Source organism: Loxodonta africana, chromosome 7, assembly GCF_030014295.1.
Source record: "Loxodonta africana isolate mLoxAfr1 chromosome 7, mLoxAfr1.hap2, whole genome shotgun sequence".
In the NCBI taxonomy this organism is placed as follows: Eukaryota; Metazoa; Chordata; class Mammalia; order Proboscidea; family Elephantidae; genus Loxodonta; species Loxodonta africana.
The window spans coordinates 123,707,807-123,727,896 of record NC_087348.1 but is presented as its reverse complement, the minus strand read 5'-3'; the positions used below and the strand labels follow the sequence as shown (position 1 = coordinate 123,727,896).

The window sequence follows — 20,090 nt, the reverse complement described above, 5'->3', positions numbered from 1 at the left end:
AGGCTGGTGAAAATTAAAATAAGGCAGGTAATATTTCAGAGCTATGTAGACTAGGCAGTAGGCTTGGGCAGTTGGGCAGCCCTCGAAACAGATTTCAGCCACAGCTTTTGCAGCCAGGACCTAGAATATTATTCTGTCAAGGAGTCCTCCACTTCTCAAGCATCTTGTATGTGATAGCTCAGGATAGTCTAATCATTCCTGCCGCAAGGTACAAATTACTAGCCTTAAAGGACCCGTAGCTAATTAAGGCTAATCTGGTTCCTGTAAAAGAGATGAATTATCCCATCCACTTTGAGTATCTGGGAACCTGAGCCATGGGTCCATATCTACTGGAAACTCTTCTAGGTTGAGTTTTAAGTCAGCACACTGCTTAATCCAGGGAGATTGAACTTCCTTCTTCGAATTCTGTTTTTTAAGAAGCTTCTGGGGTAAGAGCAAAGACCGTTGGACCTACCATTAACTTCCATAAAAACTATGCATTTTGTTTTTGCTGAAAGCCATTTATAGTTTTCAGAGTACATTTTACACATTGCTATTATTTTAAAAAGAAATTCAGTTAACTTTAAAATTTATTTTTGCAAATGTGTAACAAAAACTGAATGAGGTTAAATTTGCAGGGTAGTTAAAAAAGGCACGCCCAATTAGTTCTTTCTCTCAAAAACAACTGGAAAATATTTACCTCAGAAAGAAGAATGTTCTTGTGGGTTTATTAGGTCACTTAATCCCTCATAAATATTTTCTTAACTGTCACCATTGTTTCTGTCAACTACCCAGAGTCTAAACTTGAAGTATCAGTAAAGCTCATACATAAGGGCAATTTTCCCTTTTACTGTGATTTGGCTTTGCCTTTCAGCCTGTTAGATTATATTTTGCCTCCCTCTTCCCGCCCCAGGGAATGAAAGCCCCTGCACTGCTTTTTCGTGGAGATGGATCTGAGCACAAGCTACTATCCAGGCACTTTTAGGAATAACCCCCTAAAAAACTCCTTGCAACCACTTTCCATAAAACTGCTGCAAGAAGCTTCTGCTTGTGTGGGACTGGCTTGACTGATGTCTTGCTTTTATTTAAAAAAAAAAAAAAAGGCGGTGGGGGAAGCATTTTAGTTTCAAAGCTTTTATATGCTGCTATAAATAAATTTAAAAAAATGTTTTTTCTTTTTTTTATGTGCCTAACTTTTTTGTGTCTTAGACCCAGGCTATTGTGAACGAAGTTCATTGTAAATAATCCGGTGAACAGAAGCCAGGTAGACTGTAGATTTGGCACAGTTTCGTTGTCAGATATAAGGTCACCACAAGGCGGAGCCAACTCAATAATGGCAACTAACAATAACATACTGTAGATTATCCAGACAAAACAAGTTGAATGGGGGTTTGGAATGTTTGGACTTAATTACAAGTATTGTTCACCTCTAGCTTGTGATGCCAAGAGAGAACAGAAAGAAAGAAATGAGGTATCACTCAGTCGTATCGCTTCCAGCCCCCCGCCACACACACCCACCCACGCCCCACACACACACGCTGTAGATTACAGAGCTGACCTGAGGCATTCACCAATCTGACCCATGCCTCCTCCTACCCTTTTTTCCCCCGACTCCCTGTTCCCTACAGAGCATATTTGAAGATGCTCCCAAGCTACACCACTGCACCCATGGTAAAAGCCAGTTGCTGTTGAGTCGATTCTGACTCAGGGCAACCCCGTGTGTGTCAGAGTAGAACTGTGTTTCGTAGGGTTTTCAATGGCTGATTTTTCAGAAGTAGATGTCCGGGCCTCTCTTCTGAGGTCCTTCTCGGTGGATTGAACCGCCAACCTTTTGCTTAGCAACCAAGCCCTTTAAACTGTTTGCACCACCCAGGGACTGCACCCCAATGGTAGTTTACTACTTTTGCATCCCTTAAGTTTTGCTAAAAAAGGGCCTTCTGAGAGCAGCGATCATTGAATTGCTTACCGACCTACAGACCTTGACTGGTTAAAGAGAGAAAGTGTTGCCTGTGCGTGAGACTGTATCTAAGTGTGGGCTTTGCTGTCTGCAACTCTGTAGCACATATTATTTCTCAATAGGATATTGCAGTTAAGTTTCAGGGAAACAAGTTTTCATTAATTTTCATTTTCCCTTAGTGATGGGAGATATTTGCCCTTGGGGGATCTTATTTGTTTGGCAGTTTCTTTAAAGACATTTAGAAATCATTTGAGGCTGTGTGCTCTCTATTTCCTTGTTAATGGGTCATGAATTTTTATGGAGATGTTTGAATCATGGCTCATTTACCTCTAGATTGTACAAGGGTTAGTGAAGTAAGGGCTTAGAAACCTACGTAGGGATATGTTCCATGGCAAAATACATAATCCTTTCCAGGCTTTCCATGATGTCTTGTTTCTCATTTAAAGAGTATTCTTGAAAATGTTTTAATGGTGTCTGGGGTCACTAGCAAGCTACAACACTTCTTTTTTTTTTTTTTTGGTCACTTTTTCCATGTGAATCTTTCACTCAAGTCAAGAGAGCCAATTTCATGGCTAGTTATCCTTGTTGACAGTAAATAAGCGGGTCAGGGTGCTAAACTTTGTCAAGACGTTACCAGAGTTAATCCCAAACACTACTCACACCACACCTGCAATGCTAGGTGACCTGTAAAAGGGGGAAATGGAGATGAAATGCAGGAGAATGGGAAGAATTATGCAAAACTTGCAGGTATGGATGACTCGGGACCTTGAACCAAGAAATTGGATGACTTAACATTGATATTTTAACATTGATATTTCCACCTAGCCTATCTTTTTTAATGATTACAGTTCAGATAAACCTGAAGACTTATGATCTGCTTAGATTTGGTTTACAAAAGAGTAATTACTATCTTTTAACGATTAATTGCTTTTATTTAGGAAAATGGCAAGACTATGACAGGAGTACTTTTGCTCGGGTATTTAGGAACATGATGTCTTATAATTAGAAGCATGTGTTTGTTCCTTCCATATAGTTGTATGACTGTTACCTTTAATAGTAATGGGCTTATTCTGAGTACACTGAGCTGTCTGTCACTCGTAGGGGGTATCCTGTCACTCTCAATCAGTAACGGATCCCACGCTCACTGCGGATGCTCTGGACAAAACAATTGCAGAATTCGATACTGTGGAGGATCTGCTCAAGCACTTCAATCCAGAATCATGGCAAGAAGATCTTGAGAATCTGTATCTGGACACCCCTCATTATCGAGGCAGGTCATACCATGACAGGAAGTCAAAAGGTAAGAAACAGGGCCTTGGAGGTCCTTTGTAAGTGACTGTTGTTTTTAGGTGTTGCCCAGTCAATTCCGACTAATAGCAATCCCATGTGACAGAGAAGTGCCCCATAGGGTTTTCTAGGCTACAATCTTTATGGGAGCAGTTTGCCAGGTCTTTCTCCCATAGATCCACTGGGTGGGTTCAAACCACCAGTGTTTCAGCTAGCAGCTGAAACCATTACAGGCTAGGAGTGTTAATAGTGATAATAAGTAAGGACTAACAATGCAATATATTTAATTCACATAAATGAGATGATTACTGCCAGTCCATTATCACATATATTTTTCACAGCACCTCAAATGAAGCTCTATGTTTTACCCAAACCATGTTGTTTGTATGGGACTAAGAAAGGTTTGGTTCAGTCAAAGATCTGTCATATTTTGGAGCTAAAAGCTTTTGGCTTCCAGGAAAATAAAGCATTGCTAGCCCCAGCTTCACAGTGGAGCAACCAAAATCAGGGGAGGTAAATGACTTGCCAAAGACTGGCTAGTTAGCAGTGGAGGGGAACTGAGAACTGTGCTGTCTTGCCTCCAGTGGCAGTACTTATGCAAAAATAAACTACCGTGCCTCCCTGATGGATATGAAGGTTGGTTTAGCCCATGACATTGTTGGCAGGAGAGTCACATTAAAGCAATGATCAAAATCCTGTTTGAAGATTTCAGCTCTACCCATTCAATGTCCATTCTATAAATCCTTTATAAAGACCTATTATGTGCTTGGCAGAGTCCCTGGGTAGTGCAAATGGTTAATGTGCTTAGCTGCTAACTGAAAGGTTGGTGGTTCAAATCCAGAGGTGCCTCGGAAGAAAGGCCTGGCAATCTACATCTAAAAAAATATAGCCTTTGAAAACCCTGTGGAGTACAATTCTACTCCCACACACATGGGGTTGCCATGAGTCAGAATTGGCTCTATGACAACTAGTTTTATGTGCTAGATGCCCTGGGTGGTTTCAAGAATGTGAAACCCCAAAGGGAAAGTTAAAATAAATAAATAAGCCGGGGATAGCTTCAAGATATGTGAAAGCACACATCCAACTGAAAGTTTCAGGAAAGGATAATGACGTTAGAAGAGAGAAGAACGTTCAGGCAGACAGAACGTTATGAGTTAAAATTATAAGGCACTCTTAGCAATAAATATCTTAATCATATACCTGAGTGATATGATCTTAGGATGAGAGTGTTTATTTGAATGTTTAACTCAAAGCAATAGAGAAATACCATGTAATCACCTTTTAGGGGATGAAAGTATAATGTCTAGTCTTTTATCTCCTTACTTTATTTGCTAAGATTTGTTATCATTAAAATCTTCCCTAAAAAGTCTTATAAGGCTTATTTGCTTCATAGATGTGGAGATATTTCTCTAAAATACAGCTTGTTTCTTACACTTTGCAATACTGAGGGTACTTTTAAGAACTGCACACGGGGCCGCATTAGCAGGTAATGTTTGTGTCGTTAAGCACAACTGATTAGAACATTTGAGCCGAAATGACTAATTAACTCCTGCCTGGGCCTTTTGCTTATGGCTCAGGTCATAAATCTTATATGCTTAAAAAGCACAGCTGAGGGGAGATGGCATGTGCTGATCACTGGGACTCTCAAACTGAACCTTCCCAGGGGTCAGGCTGGACTCAACACAAAGAAGAAACTACTTTCCTGTAAGACGTTACCAACATTGGTCAACTTTGAAGGAAAGTAAAATATTTACGTGTTTTGAACCCCCGCCCCGTATTAAAAATGGTATTGAATAAAAAAGCAATAAAATCTGACTATGTCTTCCAGCATATTAACCACTATAGCTATTTAAAGGACAACCCTGCTTGGCACTTATTAATAATCAACTAAATCCATTATTGCATTTTTTTTTTTCTGGAAATTATGTTTCACTGGAATCAGGGGACCTGGATTCAGACCCCAACCCTGCCATGTACAGACTTTGTTCAGCAAGTCACTGACCCTTCCTGAGCCCCAATTTTCTTGTCTCCAAAATGTGTATAACAACACCTATGTCAGGGAATTGTTGGGGGATCAACCAAGAGCATCTGGCACATAGTACTTGTTCAAGAAATGTAGCTAGCTATAGTTAGTTAGTTGCTGTCAAGTCGATTCCAACTCATAGTGACCCCATGTGATAGAGTAGGACTGCCCCATAGAGTTTCCTAGGCTGTAGTTTCTATGGGAAGAGATCACCAGGTCTATCTCCCAAGGAACCACTGGCTGGGTTCCAACTTCCAATCTTTCAGGTAGCAGCCGATACACCACCAGGGCTACCATAGCTAGCTATAAAAAAAAAAAAAAAACAGTTGCCGTCGAGTTGATTCCAACTCATAGCGACCCTGTAGGACAGAGTAAAACTGCCCATAAGGTTTCCAAGGAGCAGCTGGTGGATTTCAAACTGCCGACCTTTTGGTTAGCAGTAGAACCCTTAACCACTGAAGCTACTTTAAATCCTCAACTCTGTTTTGTAGCACTTCCTGGGTGAAGCCTTTCTCGTCTTTTCACCTGGAATGCCCAATACCACAGGCAGAGTTAGGAGTCCTTGGGTCTCCGCAGCACTTTGTCCATCCTATCAGACTTCATTATTTTTGTGTCTTTTTGTTTTCTCTTAGTTAATATGAGATTCTAGAAACGCATATGGATCTCCACCCCAGCTGAATGTTAGAATCACCTGGGAAGCTTTAAAAATATGCCTATGTCTAGGTCCCACCCGAGCCAAACTGACTCAGAATCTCCGGGGACAGCACTGGGGTACTGGTGTTTTTTTCTGGCTCCAGCTCCTAGGAGATCAATCCTAAGAAGCAGCCAGGATTGAGAGTCACTGTTTCAGAGGTTGTTGATCTTATATCTCTAGCACTTGGCATGGTCTCTGGCACATTTTAGATGCTCAGTTAATGTTTGTGGAAATGAAAACAGTAACTCAGCCTTGGTATATTTCTGCAGTTTACAGAAACCCTCCCTAGACTTAGGAGCATAGCTCCATTACTGGAATAACCTCCCAAGAGCATTCGATGTGACATGCTCCTTATTTGTGACAGAGTAAACATCATCCCTCTCTCCTGCTGGCTTAAGTTCCCTTTCCTAATCTCTTGTTTAAAATAGCCTTAAGGCAGATTCGTACCATTTCATTTAACCCTGGCAGCTCACCACTGTCTCTGTACTTGTATAAATGTGCTGACTTAACTGTTTATCATTCCATGCATGCTGAACCACCTGCACGTATCACAAAGGCAAGGAAAGCCAGGATTAATATTTCAGCTGTTATTTTCTGTTTTTAGAACTTAAAAATACAAATCCATGCTTGTATCCTGATGTTTGAGGAAGGGCACAATGAAAAAGAGTGGGAAAAGGAAAATAGCTCTGGGTAATGGAATTCGATTAGATGTCAAATACAATATGAACTTTAGAGGATCTTGGAAAAACTTTCTTACTATCAGGGTAGTAATTTCCTAAGGATATTGTGCAGAAAAATCAGCTTGCCATTTATGAATATCTGTTGAGCATGTATTCTCATTTGCCCAAACTAATCAAAAGTAGCACTTTTCATGGTTCCAAAGAGAAGGAATCTAAGATGAACTACGAATATGAATATATAGAACACAGTTTTATAAACTCTAAAATAGAACACATATACACTAGGTGGAGAACTTCTGTAATGAAGCAACAGCAGCTAATATTTTAAAATTAAGTTTTGTTTTGCTTCTACTGTTTATTTGACAGAAAAGGGGTTGGTTGATGGAGAGTTTTTAATTTCTCTCCAAAAAGAGAGTTGAAAATGGGAAGCAAGAGAACAGTAAAAGTTTTTGCAGAAGATAGAAAGGAAAGTGACAGGTGACATTGGCAAGTACTGAAGGCACAACTTCAGTCCATAAGGTCTATTTTTTTTTAGTTTACAAGTAATAGATAAGCTTGAACTTGTCTGTAAATGCTCCCAAACTGAAGATAATATAACAATATATCCCACTTTCAGTTTCCTAGGGGATAATGGAGAAAAGGGTAGCATGGATAATTGAAATCTGTAGATAACTGCAGTTCCAAAATTCAATTTTTGCCAAGAATTTCAAGCTCAAAGCTGCCCAAAAGTTAACAAAAAACCTGCCTCAAGTTCAAGTTTCATTTACTTGTTCTGATGGACATGCATCATGCGTATAGAAAATTTGCCCAGAATTAGGTAAAATTATACAGATGCTCTTTAAGCTACCCAATGACCATCTGAACCACTGCGTGACCTCTGTGGTCTAACTGAAACTATACTGTGATTCGTGTAAAATACAACCTATACACTTAGGAGCAGAGTATATTCAAGTTCAGAGCATGAAAGTTGACAATTCTAAATTAAAAAGTGATTGACCTTGAACTCTACTAGACTGGACATTAAATAAAAGTGGATTTATGGATATTAATAGTGTGAGATCCATTCTTTTGCTTATTATCGGAGAACTTAATTTCCCAGAATGCTAGTGTGTTTGCTGTATAAAAACCCAGCACATAACGGCCAGGAGGGTGGCCTGTGATCCCAGGTTAAGTGTTGTGGTTAAACCCGTTGCTGTCTTGTCGATTCTGACTCATAGCAACCCTATAGGACAGAGTAGAACTGCTCAGTAGGGTTTCCAAGGAGCAGCTGGTGGATTCGAACTGCCGACCTTTTGGTTAGCAGCTGAGCTCTTAACCACTGCACCACCAGGGCTTCATTGTGATTCAAATATAGACATAATCTTTGGGACTCTCCAAATTAAAAGCTTTGAACTATAATTATGCTTAATAAAAATAGATTCTTCCGGATAGAGTTGCCTTTTTAGATGAGCATGCCAAAGTTAACATGCACTTTTCTTTAAAAAAAACTCAGCATTTTAATATTGAGTGGAGTAAATATCTTGATGTTAAATTGATTCTGAGTGATAGAGTTTGAAATACATGCTTTTTACAGACTCTAAAACGGTTAGATGTTATAACTTTGGGGTAGTTACTGATCCATTCCCATAGATCAAATACTAATTTTAGAATTTCCTACATGGTATTATTTTGTTCTATGATCTAAAACACTTGATGTCCTTATTTTATAAACTTTTTATAAGTAAATAACTGGCATAAGGAACTGAAGATTAAATTAAATAAAAAATATCTTTCATTTCAGAACCTTTGAATTGGTTCTGAAGTCTCTGAAGTCATAGTATCTTTTTTTTTGTTTTTACTGTTTCTTTGTCATGTCATGCCATGCTAATTAGGTGCTGTTTACATTTCCCTCTTTCTCCCTCTGTCAACTTTCCCTCTTTCAAAAGTAATTTAGAATCTGGGAAATAATTTCAGTGTACTAAGACATTAATGTATTTTAGAAGCAAGCTGAAGTCGCCACAAGTTAAAAACCTGCAACTTTCTCCATTTGATTATTTTGATAATCTGGATGAGAATTTGCAAAAAGCCCTTGGCTGACACCAGGGATGAATTAGATAAATCAGTCTTGAGATATCATCTCTCTGTAGCTACCTCTCTGTAAAGTAAACAAACACAGGTACTGGGAACATCAAATCAAAAGGGATTTATTTTTCTAATTGCTATCCTTGAAAGAGGATTAGCTTCACTGGTTTTTTTTTTTGAACCGTGTCATATGCTCCAAGTAAAAGCTTTTCTTTAGCAATATTAACATTGTTTACCATAAATTTTAATAGAAACAGAACAAAAGAAAGCAGGATGTTGTGGTGGAAAGAGCATAGGCTTTGTTTTCAAACAAATTTTTGATAAAATTCTAACTCAGATCCTAAGACCTTGTGGAAGTCACAAATCTGAGCCTCTGTTTCCCACGCCTCTAAAAAGGGTCTACTTAGAATGCCTCTGCAAAATCGTGTTAGCGTTGGATAATATGCAGAGTAGCTAACATATACCAAAAACTAAACCAGTTGCTGTCAACTCCCACTCACTACGACTGCATGTGTCGGAATAGAATGTGCTCCACAGGGTTTTCAGTGGCTGATTTTTCACAAGTAGATCAGCAGGCCTTTCTTTCCAGGTACCTCTGGGTGGATTCGAACCATCAGGCCTTTCGGTTAGTAGCCGAGTGCTTACTGGTTTGCACCATTCGGCATTTCATGGGCCCTCCACATGGCTACTATTTTTACTTTAATTGCTTACGAACCTCTGCAGAGACCAAGATATTTCTGTGAACTCTTGTGCTCCATTCCCTGAGAGGCTCTGAGATAGTCATCAGTAATCTGGAGAGCCTCATACATCGTATCCAAATATTGTCATATTCAAGTATCTGTAGAGTCGGTACACTCATTAAAAGTTTACAAAATAATCGCCAAGTTCTAAACTTCTTTACGATACTATTTATCCAGAAACTTTCTGGCACCATTTACCATTTTGCTTGTTGGATATTTTCTTTGCTAAGCTTTTTTTTAAACTTTAGCCACCATTTATGAGTCATATGATTTGTAAGTCTCTAGATTCCCCATCAGTCAGTTTGCCAGCAGGCATTAATGAAAGCCGTATTGTTGTTTGTCTTCTTGCATGTGCTGATGAGGGCACACACATAACGTGTTTGAAGAAAACTCTCAGCAGGGGGTCAAGGACACTTTGAGTTGTTTTTCCTCACAGTGACACCACTTTCTCTGCCTTTCTCCTAGATGAAATTGTCCATCTTTGTGGATATCCTGACCCCACTCTCATAATCAAAGTGATTCCTCCTTTCTAGGTGTATAATTCAAATGCAAGTCAATAGGAAAATTCCATTTGGTGATGGAAAGGCATAGTAACTTTTAGTGTCTTGGTGTACGAAGGTTCCTTTTCCACAACAGTTACTCTTGTTAAAGATGAGTGTGCATGCCTTGTGTTTTCCACGCCCAGTTTTTTCTGTGAAGCCTTGGGAACCATTAAAGCGTCCTTTGCTCTGTGCCCCCGGAACTTAGAGAGACAGTACACCCTTACTGGAGCACAGGCTTAAGCAGGAGCTGCTGGTGCTGGGAGAATCTAGCTAAGTGAGAGCCTTTTTCGGCAAAGGATTGTGCTAAGTCCCATGAAGTTAAGCTGAAAACACATAATCATTTCCTTCTGACCTCTAGATTGAGGTGGGCATGACCTTCATTTCCTTGGAGATCCCCAAATGAAGAATCTCCATGACTTCTGGTTTTGGACGATTCTGTTCTTAACTTTGCCTCACTTAACTGTTTTGCTCATTTCAACAATAACGTAGGGCCTGCCTACTAAGAGCCAGGAACCAGCCAGGAACCATGCTTCACATACTCATAGCTCACTCAATCTTAATGCGTTTCTTGGCAGGAAAGTACTGTTATTCCCATTTTATGCAGGAAAAAAAAAAAATCAGAAAGGTTCCTTGGCAGCTAGAAAATAGAGTGCCATGACATGAACCTGGGTTCGTCAGCCTTGACGTGCTGTGGAAGATAGCAACACTGTTTAAAGCTCAGAGACTCATGGTCAAGTATGAGAGAGAGAAATGTCTAACAGCTTCCTTGATGCTTAATCTACTCCTAACTTGTTTTCTTGTTTTTCACTTTATAGACGTGCCTCATACGTCCCCCTGAGTCATGAGTTCCTGGTGTTATTTACCTTATGAACTGCTTTCTTGCCTCAGACAGGCTCTTGCAGCTGTTCGTTCATTCATCCATGCATTCTCCAGCACACATTTATTGAATGATTACTGTATGCTTGGTGACTTTGAGCAAGTCACTTAACTCCTCCGTATCTCAGTTTTCATATCTATCAAATGGAATTATAATCTCTAAGCTGAGGGTTTGGGGATTCAATGAAGCTTGGGTTTGTGGAAGCATCTCACACAGTGCTGGGCACATAGTAGGTGCTAGATACATTTCCATTCGCTAGTAGCTTAATAACATTTTAAACCCTGAAAGTCAGGAATTGTCTGATCAGGAAGCTTTTGCTGTGATTTCAGTTAATTTCTTTCTGTTCTGCCCTCAGAAAACCAGCTAGTCACTTTGTCCTTTTGTAAATTCAAGTGGTAAATGTTTCCATTCCTTTGGAATTAAGCCAACAAATGGAGTCAAGATATTCAGTGTATTCCATGATTTTAAGTTAAAGATACCCCAGTATTTCCTCATTAAAAGTGATAAAATAATTTTGCTTTCCAGATATATTTGTACTTCCAGATTGGGGCTGAAATGTGAAAACATTTATGTGCTGATTTATACAAGAAGGAATCTGCAAATCACAGTGGGGTTGTAATGTCCATAAAGATGAACAGACTACTCCTGGGGAATTTATAAACCTTGAAAAAGGCTGAGAGACACTAGTTGCTTGGAGTAAAAATACTGCAATCAGTCATATATCCCCCTTACTTCCCACCCCCACAGGGTGGTAAATTTAGTGTTTCAACATCAAAGTCAAATGTTTAGCAGTTTGCGTAACAGATTGTCGTACTATTTCCTATTTGGCCAAGATGTGTTCCTTAGCGGCTTGAGATATGTATCTGAGAACCAGCCTTTTTGATGCCATCCTGTGCCATGTATGGGACTGATTGTAATTTCCATGGGTCTTGACACCAGCAATGTTCATGCATCATGACTCATCCCTGGTAGAGCTGGCTCTACAACCCTGGTTTCTCAGTTCTACCATAACACCTTCCCACTTCACCACACAGCATCTTGAGATCAAAGACAAACATTGCAACGTATGAGATAACACTCTACCCACTCTGAAAGATAGCTAGAATCTTTCTCCCTCTCTTATAAGAAGAAAAATTAAATTAAAAAAAAAAAAAAGTTTACTTGATGTGTTCAGGGAGTAGTTACTGAGTACCTATTCTTTGCAAGGAAAATCAGGATTGATTTGTAGGGCTATAAATGGCCAAACATTTCAAATCTGGACTTTAAGTTTATGGGTATCCATTCAGAGTCACCAAAGAAGATCAGAAATGCTTGCGTCTGTAAACCCATTGCCATCTAGTCAATTCCAACTCATTGCCACCCTGTAGGACAAAGTAGAACTGCCCCATAGGGTTTCCAAGGCTATAATCTTCACGGAAACCAACTGCTGCAGTGGAGTGGCTGGTGGGTTCGAATAGTTGACCTTTTAGTTAGCAACCGAGCGCTTAACCACTGCACTGCCAGGGCTCCTTAATGCTTGGCTAGGGGGTGCCATAATGACATCAGCTGTTTTATTGGATTCAGTTAGTTGTTTTAAATATCCTGAAATAGCATATATTCGTAGACTACAAAGGTGTGTTTCTTCCGGCAGTCTCCTGCTTCTAACACTTCAAATCAAATGATTTTAGAGGAAGTGGACTTAATGGCCTGTCTTCAGTCTTTCTACTAGGGGCAAAACACTACAAAAGAGAGGGATACAAAGGTGATTCACTTCCTGCTTCCAAGGACCTTACAGTTTAGTACAAGAGAAGCACCTAAATAAAGCAACCGATAAAGAAAATTCTATGAAGCCAGTCCTATAACAGAAAGCAGAGAAAGTGTAGTGAGTACGTAGTGAAGGGGTGAAGGGAGATGAAGGGTGAATGTGCGTTTTGACTTAGGCTATAAAAGATTAAAAAGGTGTAGCAGACAGATTGTAGAGAAGGTAAAATAAAATGACAAAAGCATGATGTTAACAAAAGAGCACAGCCCGACTTCAAGTGCTCAGCTTCTCATGCCCCCACCATGTGCTCAATATGTGCTACTGCTCCTGCCAGCTAAATGGTTTATAAAGGATTTCACCATTATAAAGGCTAGGCTGGGTTGTTATACTGGATTACTGGCTAGCTCTAATAATGTGCAGAATTTTAATTGGCTACTCCAGCAGACTCAGGAAGATGAAGAGAACAAAGCCTGGTGACACATGCAACAGAATAAAGATTGATGAAAGAACAGCACAGTGAAAGCTGTCTGTTCACTTGACAGAGACTGACCCAAGGAAGCCACCTTCCTGTTGAACAAAACAAGCAGTGAATTAAACATGCATGAGAAGAACAAAATTTCCACTTGAAGGGTTTTTTTGTTTCACAATGAATTTTTGCAGTCACAAAAATGGAAATTATCAAGTTAGAAAAGATTTCAAGAATCTTTTCTTAAGCTGTTTACCACCCATGCCTTGCTTGCCAAACCCAAAAACCCACTGCTGATGAGTTCATTCCAACTCATAGCAACCCCACAGAGTTTCCAAGGCTGTAAACTCTACGGAAGCAGACTCCCACATCTTTCTTCCGCGGAGCTGCTAATGGTTTCGAACCACTGACCTTTCGGTTAGCAGTTGAATGCTTTAACCACTGCACCAGCAGGGCTCCTTTGCTTGCCAAGTATATGAAATGTAACATTGGCTTTGTCTGTCGTAGAGAAAGAAGCTCTAGGATTCTGGCATTTGTTCCTACTAAGACCAATCATTGTTACCAGCGCTTCTAGCTCTTTGCGTGGGCCTCTGATTGGTTTTCAGGACACAGACTGTGGGTAGGTGAGGACAAGAAGAGGTTCAAGCAGAAACGAGGGCAACGTGAAGAGCTTGCCTTGGCAAAAATCCCCTCTGTCCAGGTAGAAAAGGATGAAACGCTTTATATTGCACAATGTCAAAGAGAAAAGTGGGTTCTGTGCAGTTGACTGGTTTAGTAGCGTGAACATGGTGAATGTGTGTGCACAGACTCAAGGCTGGGTAAATGTTATGGACGACATCTTGAAAATGATAGCTCAGGGTCTCTCAATGCACCAAGGTAGTCAGGCCATTTGGGTTGCGAGTGGTCCTCCGGTGGGAAGGCTGTAACATGGCTGGGAAGCTGCTCTTCGCCTATCCTTTAGGTCTTCAGACTGAGGCTCATAAGGACAAAAAGAGACACTAAAAAGCCTGGATTCAAAACTTGGCTATGCCACTCACCGGGTGTGTGTCTGTGGACAAGATTTTTTGTTAATGTTTCAAAGTCTTAGTATCCTCATCTATGAAAAAACCAAACCCATTGCTGTCGAGTCAATTCTGACTCATAGTGACCCTATAGGACAGAGTAGAACTGCTCCCATAGAGTTTCCAAGGAGCACCTGGTGGATTCAAACTGCTGACCTTTTGGTTAACGGCCGTAGCACTTAACCACTACACCACCAGGGTTCCCACTCTATAGAAGGAAAGGTAATAAAAGTATGTAAAACCTGTTGCCCTTGAGTCAATTCCAGCTTATAATGACCCTGTAGGACAGCGTAGAACTGCCCCATAAAGTTTCCAAGGAGCACCTGGTGGATTCAAACTACTGACCTTTTGGTTAGCAGCTGTAGCTCTTAACCTCTATGCCACCAGGGTTTCCAGAATGGTACGTAGTTCATAGCATTTATGAAGTGTTAATCCAATCACATATATGAAGAACTTTCTCACTACCTGGCACATAGTAATACAGATGGCCAGGATCAAAAAGACCAGGCTGACCCTCCTTCCTCACACACCTGAGCTGAACAAGGTCCCTAGGTGGCACAGTTTGCACTCAACTGCTAACCTAAAGTTTGGTGATTCCAACCCACCCAGTGGTACTGTGGAAGAAAGGCCTGGAGATCTATTTCTCTTAAAGACTACAGCCAAGAAAGCCCAGTGGAGCAGTTCTATTCTTGTAACAACACAGGGTGCCATGAGTCAGGATTGACTCAAGAGCAATGGGTTTGGATTTTGGGTTTTCTGCACTACCAGTATATTGTTGCTTTACATGTTCCCATCCCAGTGCTCAGATCTCAGAATTCTTATCACAGCATGAGGGACATCTGGGACTGCACTATGCTGTGAGGCTGGGGCTATGGAAGGAAGGGACTCCCTGCACTGTGCAGTGCTTGACACTGGATTAATGTCCAGAGGAAGCCGTTTGGGGCAGCGGTCCTTCTCAGCCTTTCTAGCAGGTTTGCAGCTCGCAGCCCAAAAAGCTTAACTGATGTTGAAGATCCATGAAAAAGGCAAGATTCAAATTCAGAAGGACAGCAAAAGAGGGATGATGACATTAGGTACACCTACCTGGGTGAAATAAGGGCAATTAGGTGAGATTAATGGGCCTTGGAAACCCTGGTAGGGTAGTGGTTAACTGCTACAGCTGCTAACCAAGAGGTCAGTAGTTCGAATACGCCAGGCGGTCCTTGGAAACTCTATGGGGCAGTTCTACTCTGTCCTATAGGGTTGCTATGAGTCGGAATCAACTTGACGGCAGTGGATTTGGTTTTTTTTTTTTTTTGGTTTAATGGGCCTTAGAGTTAAATTGGGGGCATCCTTGCTGCTCTGTAATGTTCAGCTATAGAGACTGAAGCAGGAATGGAAAAGGGCAGCCCCTCTTCCTGGATTTGCACGGCTTGGCCTGCCTCCCTCCCAGAAGGCTGTCTACCAGTCCCGCTTCCAGGCCCGAGCACCAGAAGCCTTAACTGCTGCACAGGCTCACGCGTGGCTCCCTGCGCTGCCAAGCTGCCTAATCAGTCTTTTTTGACTAGAATATCCCCTGCAGAGAGTCTGCAATCATACTTTGAAGTTATTTGCATCCAGTCAGGAGAACCTTTTAGTTCTAGTTCTAAATTGAGTGCCTCGGTGGTTTCATTCCCCTGATAAGTAGGGCAGCTGGATTTTACAGCAGTCATACTGGGCCACAGTTTTTAGTCACATCAGTGAATTGATGCATAAAACTGGCAGAGGGTAAATTTCTTCATAACTGGTAAGAAACAGAAGTCACCAGCACTAGTCACTAAAACAGTTATATAATATAAGGGATTTCATTTCAAGTGGAGTAAGGCATATATGCTTTATCTTTGGGGTTTAGCTGAATTCCATAAAGTAGGTATGCTGTCATGTAGCTCAGATATATCCTGGAAATAAGAATGTGGCCATTCGCCATGCCTCCCCTAGTATAACACCCTGCAGGGAACCTGATTGAGCACCCGGGAGGTTGGTCCTCTTCCTTCAGCTACAGAGTTACCCATCACCCCCCTTCTTCTGGTCGATGTGGCAAAGGCTATGGAGCAAAAGGGGGAAGGGTTTCAATTCCAGTTTGACCACTTAGTATTCATCTTGGGTAAACAGTACCCACCTCAAAAGGGTGGTCCTTGTTGTTGTTAGGTGGCATCCAGTTGATTTCAACTCATAGTGACACTGCCTACTCCTGTACCATCCTCACAATCGTTGTTATGCTTGAGCCCATTGTTGCAGCCACTGTGTCAATCCATCTCTTTGAGGGCCTTCCTCTTTTTCACTGATCCTCTATCAAAAAGCATGGGGAATAAATAATGTAGCAATATGTGTAAGGCGCATAGGAGAGAACTGAACTGAAGTGAAGACTCAATACTGTTACTTCCTTTCTGCCTTCCCACACGTCACAACCCTTTCCTGCTAATAACACCTCTTTATTCCTCGGTGTGAGACAAATACATCCCCATTATCACAGGCAGCAGATTTGGCTGTCTGCATCAGCCCTGACCACAGCCCAGCAATGCACAGGCCAGCATCAGTATTTATCTCAAGGTGACACTTGTAATGGATGATTGCTGCGGTTCTTAATCCATTTATGTAATCTGTCGTGCTTTGCTTGCAGTTATTTTCAGGGCTTTAACAGCAATAAAATGGTTCCTTTCCCAAGACAGAGTTCATTCAATTTAAATCTGGATTGATTGCAGCTAAACTTATGACATGCCTTTACAAAGGAAGGGGGAAAATACAGCAATAAGTTATGCACAGTGATTATTTAGCATTTATTCAGCCCCCACCATGGTCCAGGCTCAGCATATAACAGTTAGGGATAAAACCTTGTCCTGGAGAATCAAAGTATCATTGCACTTACGCAAGGACAGTCACCCACGTATATACTCGGGCGGGGCATCGGTCCGGTTGCCATTTAGTTCCTTATTCAAGAGGTAATCCAGCCATATGGCCTTTTTTTTTTTTTCTTGCCATCAATGAAATTCGCTGACTTCCTGGGTCAAGTGGACTCCTTGCCCAGACTTGTGGCCTCTTTTTTTTTTTATTGTCCTCAGATGCATTCTACTGACAGAGTTCTTGGCCTTTGACCTCTATCCCTACAGACCATTCCTTACTGCTCCTCAAGAAGTTTTGTCTTAATACTAAGACACTTATTGGGGTAGAATCTCCCTATGGTGACCTAGTTAATGCATAAGGGAGGTGCACTTAGAAAGAGTGGTTGGAGCTTGTGCAGATAAAATGATTTTCTCCTAACTGCACTCTTGTGAGAAGATATTCATGTGTGCGCTCACCGGCTATGGGATTTGGATGCCAAATGGTTGGATGATTAGATGGATTTTTAAGAACATTAATTAAAATATAATTTCTATAAAACAGTCATACAAATTTTATTCAAGTAAGTATTTATGACCTAGAATTGAGCATTTAGAGTGATGTTCTTATTTCATAGAGGTCCCACTAACCATACCCCTTTGACAATTATTTACATAGAGTAGGAGCCCTGGTGCCACAGTGGTTAAGCTTTCACCTGCTAACCAAAAGGTCAGCAGTTCAAATCCACCAGCCACTCCTTGGAAACTCTCCATCTTATAGGGTCGCTAATTGACTCGACGGCAGTGGGTTTGGTGTTTTTTCTTCTTCTTCTTCTTCTTTGGTTTAGTGGCCAAAAAAGAGAAATATCTAGAAGCTTGTTTTGTTTATTTTTAACTATCTGGCTTTTCGGGGAAAAAAAATGGGGAAATAATTAAAATGAATCAAGATGAATAATAATAACCAGCATCAACCGAGTGCCAAATACACTGCAGTCAATCCTTCAAGCATTGCTATGAAATGGGTAAAGTTACATTATTTATAATTTATAGATGAAAAAGCAGAGGCTGAGAGCAGCTAAGTAACTCTCCAACTAAAAAGAGGCACAGCCATGATGTGAAGGCAACTATAGCTTTACTGCGGAGCCCAGCACTTAACCGCCATGCTTTACTGCCATCTAGGACCTCACGCACAAATAGGTAGCACGTTCACAACAATGACAAAATGCCATTTTCTGTAATGTGTTGGTTGACCTTTGAGTTAAAATGAAGCTCGAACTTCTTTCTTCCCCTCATTTACTGAAAAATTCCATTGCCAGGTAAATAGATTGGTTATCCCTGATGTGGCCCCAACATAATTCAAATTATATTATAAAAATAGCTTAAAATCAAGGATTTATTTAGCAAAAAAAAAGCCAGAAAAGATTAAAAAGCAATCACGCTAAATTGGAAACGCTGGTGGTGTAGTGGTTAAGAGCCATGGCTGCTAACCAAAAGATCAGTAGTTCGAATCCACCAAGGCGCTCCTTGGAAATCCTGTGGGGCAATTCTACTCTGTCCTGTACCGTCACTATGAATCAGATTCGACTCAACAACAACGGATTTTTACTCCTTTTCTTTCCTCATAACATTTTTTTTCTTACATTTGAAAAAAGTTTCAAGGAAATTTGAGCCAAGATACAGATTTTAGCCAAGAATCTTTTTTTTTTTTTTTAGTGGACAAAAGAGAAACTAGATTTTCCACTTTAGGTGTCTGGGGTGGTGATTGAGATCTCAAGGACAGATTTAATCTACGGATTAAGGTTGTCCTCACAGAATCTTCCCACCCCTTTCCAAAACACACATGTCTTCACAGTGCGTGTGTTTGCTTACAGTTGACCTGGACAGGCTCAATGATGATGTCAAGCGGTACAGTTGCACTCCCAGGAATTATTCGGTCAATTTAAGAGAGGAGCTGAAGGTGACCAACGTGGTCTTCTTTCCACGTTGCCTCCTTGTGCAGCGCTGTGGAGGAAATTGTGGCTGCGGAACTGTCAACTGGAAGTCCTGCACGTGCAATTCGGGAAAAACTGTGAAAAAGTATCACGAGGTATGTCATTGTGAAATGTCTTTATTACCATGCTGCATTAAGCCCCCTTTGGCTACATCGGTCCTGTAATCTGTAAGGGTACAGGGCCATTGCATGTGGTGGTTCAGGCTGCTCGCTGCACAAGGTCTCCTAGCCACAGGGATGATCGGGAGCTGAATTTCTGCCTGTGCTAGCCTCCTGGAATCTACTGCCTTAAATTCACCCTGCAAAAGAGGCTCCCTTTTCTAATTGTCATAATGTGGGCCAACAACAGCCTGGCTAGAATATATAGTCAAATGTATGATATAGTAATTTCTGAGCCTATTTGGCATCCTTCTAAAAATATGATGTTATTCATTTACAGGATATGACAACAAAATTTAGGTTGCCTTAAGAAAATGCTAAGAGTCAAACTTTAATTAAATTCAGGCATTAAAAAATTCAGCACATATAGCAAAATATAAATTTAGCACAGATAGCAAAATATAAATTGTCAGAAAATATATACTGTCAGAGAATTTTTCCTCTAGAAATGCCCATTTTTCCTGCATACCACTGAATGCTATCTGGGGAATCGGCTCTTGAATTATATAAAAATAAACAAAAGAAAATATAAAGATAGAAGAGCAACAAAAATGTACAGAGATCAGTAACCTTTAATAAGGGGGGATTATCCAATAGGCGAGATAAGCACTGTGCTTACCTTGTTTACCTTATCACCCGTAGTGAGCACGTCATGTTTTTTCAACACATCAAAGATTTTGCTTTTAGGTATGGCAGGACGATCTAGGAAATGACAAGATCTCTCCTTAGTGATAAGTAAGGGAGAGTGTGTAAGTTCAGGCCTTTTTGCATTTGTAGAGTGCTTTATTTCAGCTTGCTTTTTTAACTGCTTATTGTAGAAACTGCAGAGTGAACCACACACCCAGAAGGACTTTTTCCTCCCTGGCAGCTAACGCTGAAGAACTCTCAAGGGTCCAGCTATTCTCCTCTCAGTTCCTTTCTCGTCTCTATACAAAATGGCTGCTACCTATAAATTTCTATTCACAGTTAATATCTAGAATGGAAAGCCCTTGATCTCTT

At 40.7% G+C, this 20,090-nt stretch overlaps 1 protein-coding gene across 1 annotated transcript in view; it reads left to right on the top strand.

Annotated features, from left to right (window-relative positions):
* PDGFD (platelet derived growth factor D) overlaps nucleotides 1-20,090 on the top strand; it is a 276,377-nt gene that overhangs the window by 235,910 nt on the left and 20,377 nt on the right. The window contains exons 5-6 of the mRNA XM_003415607.4: nucleotides 3,038-3,236; nucleotides 18,814-19,028. Of these exons, the coding sequence (XP_003415655.2) occupies nucleotides 3,038-3,236; nucleotides 18,814-19,028 (414 nt within the window). The remainder of the gene's footprint in view (nucleotides 1-3,037; nucleotides 3,237-18,813; nucleotides 19,029-20,090) is intronic.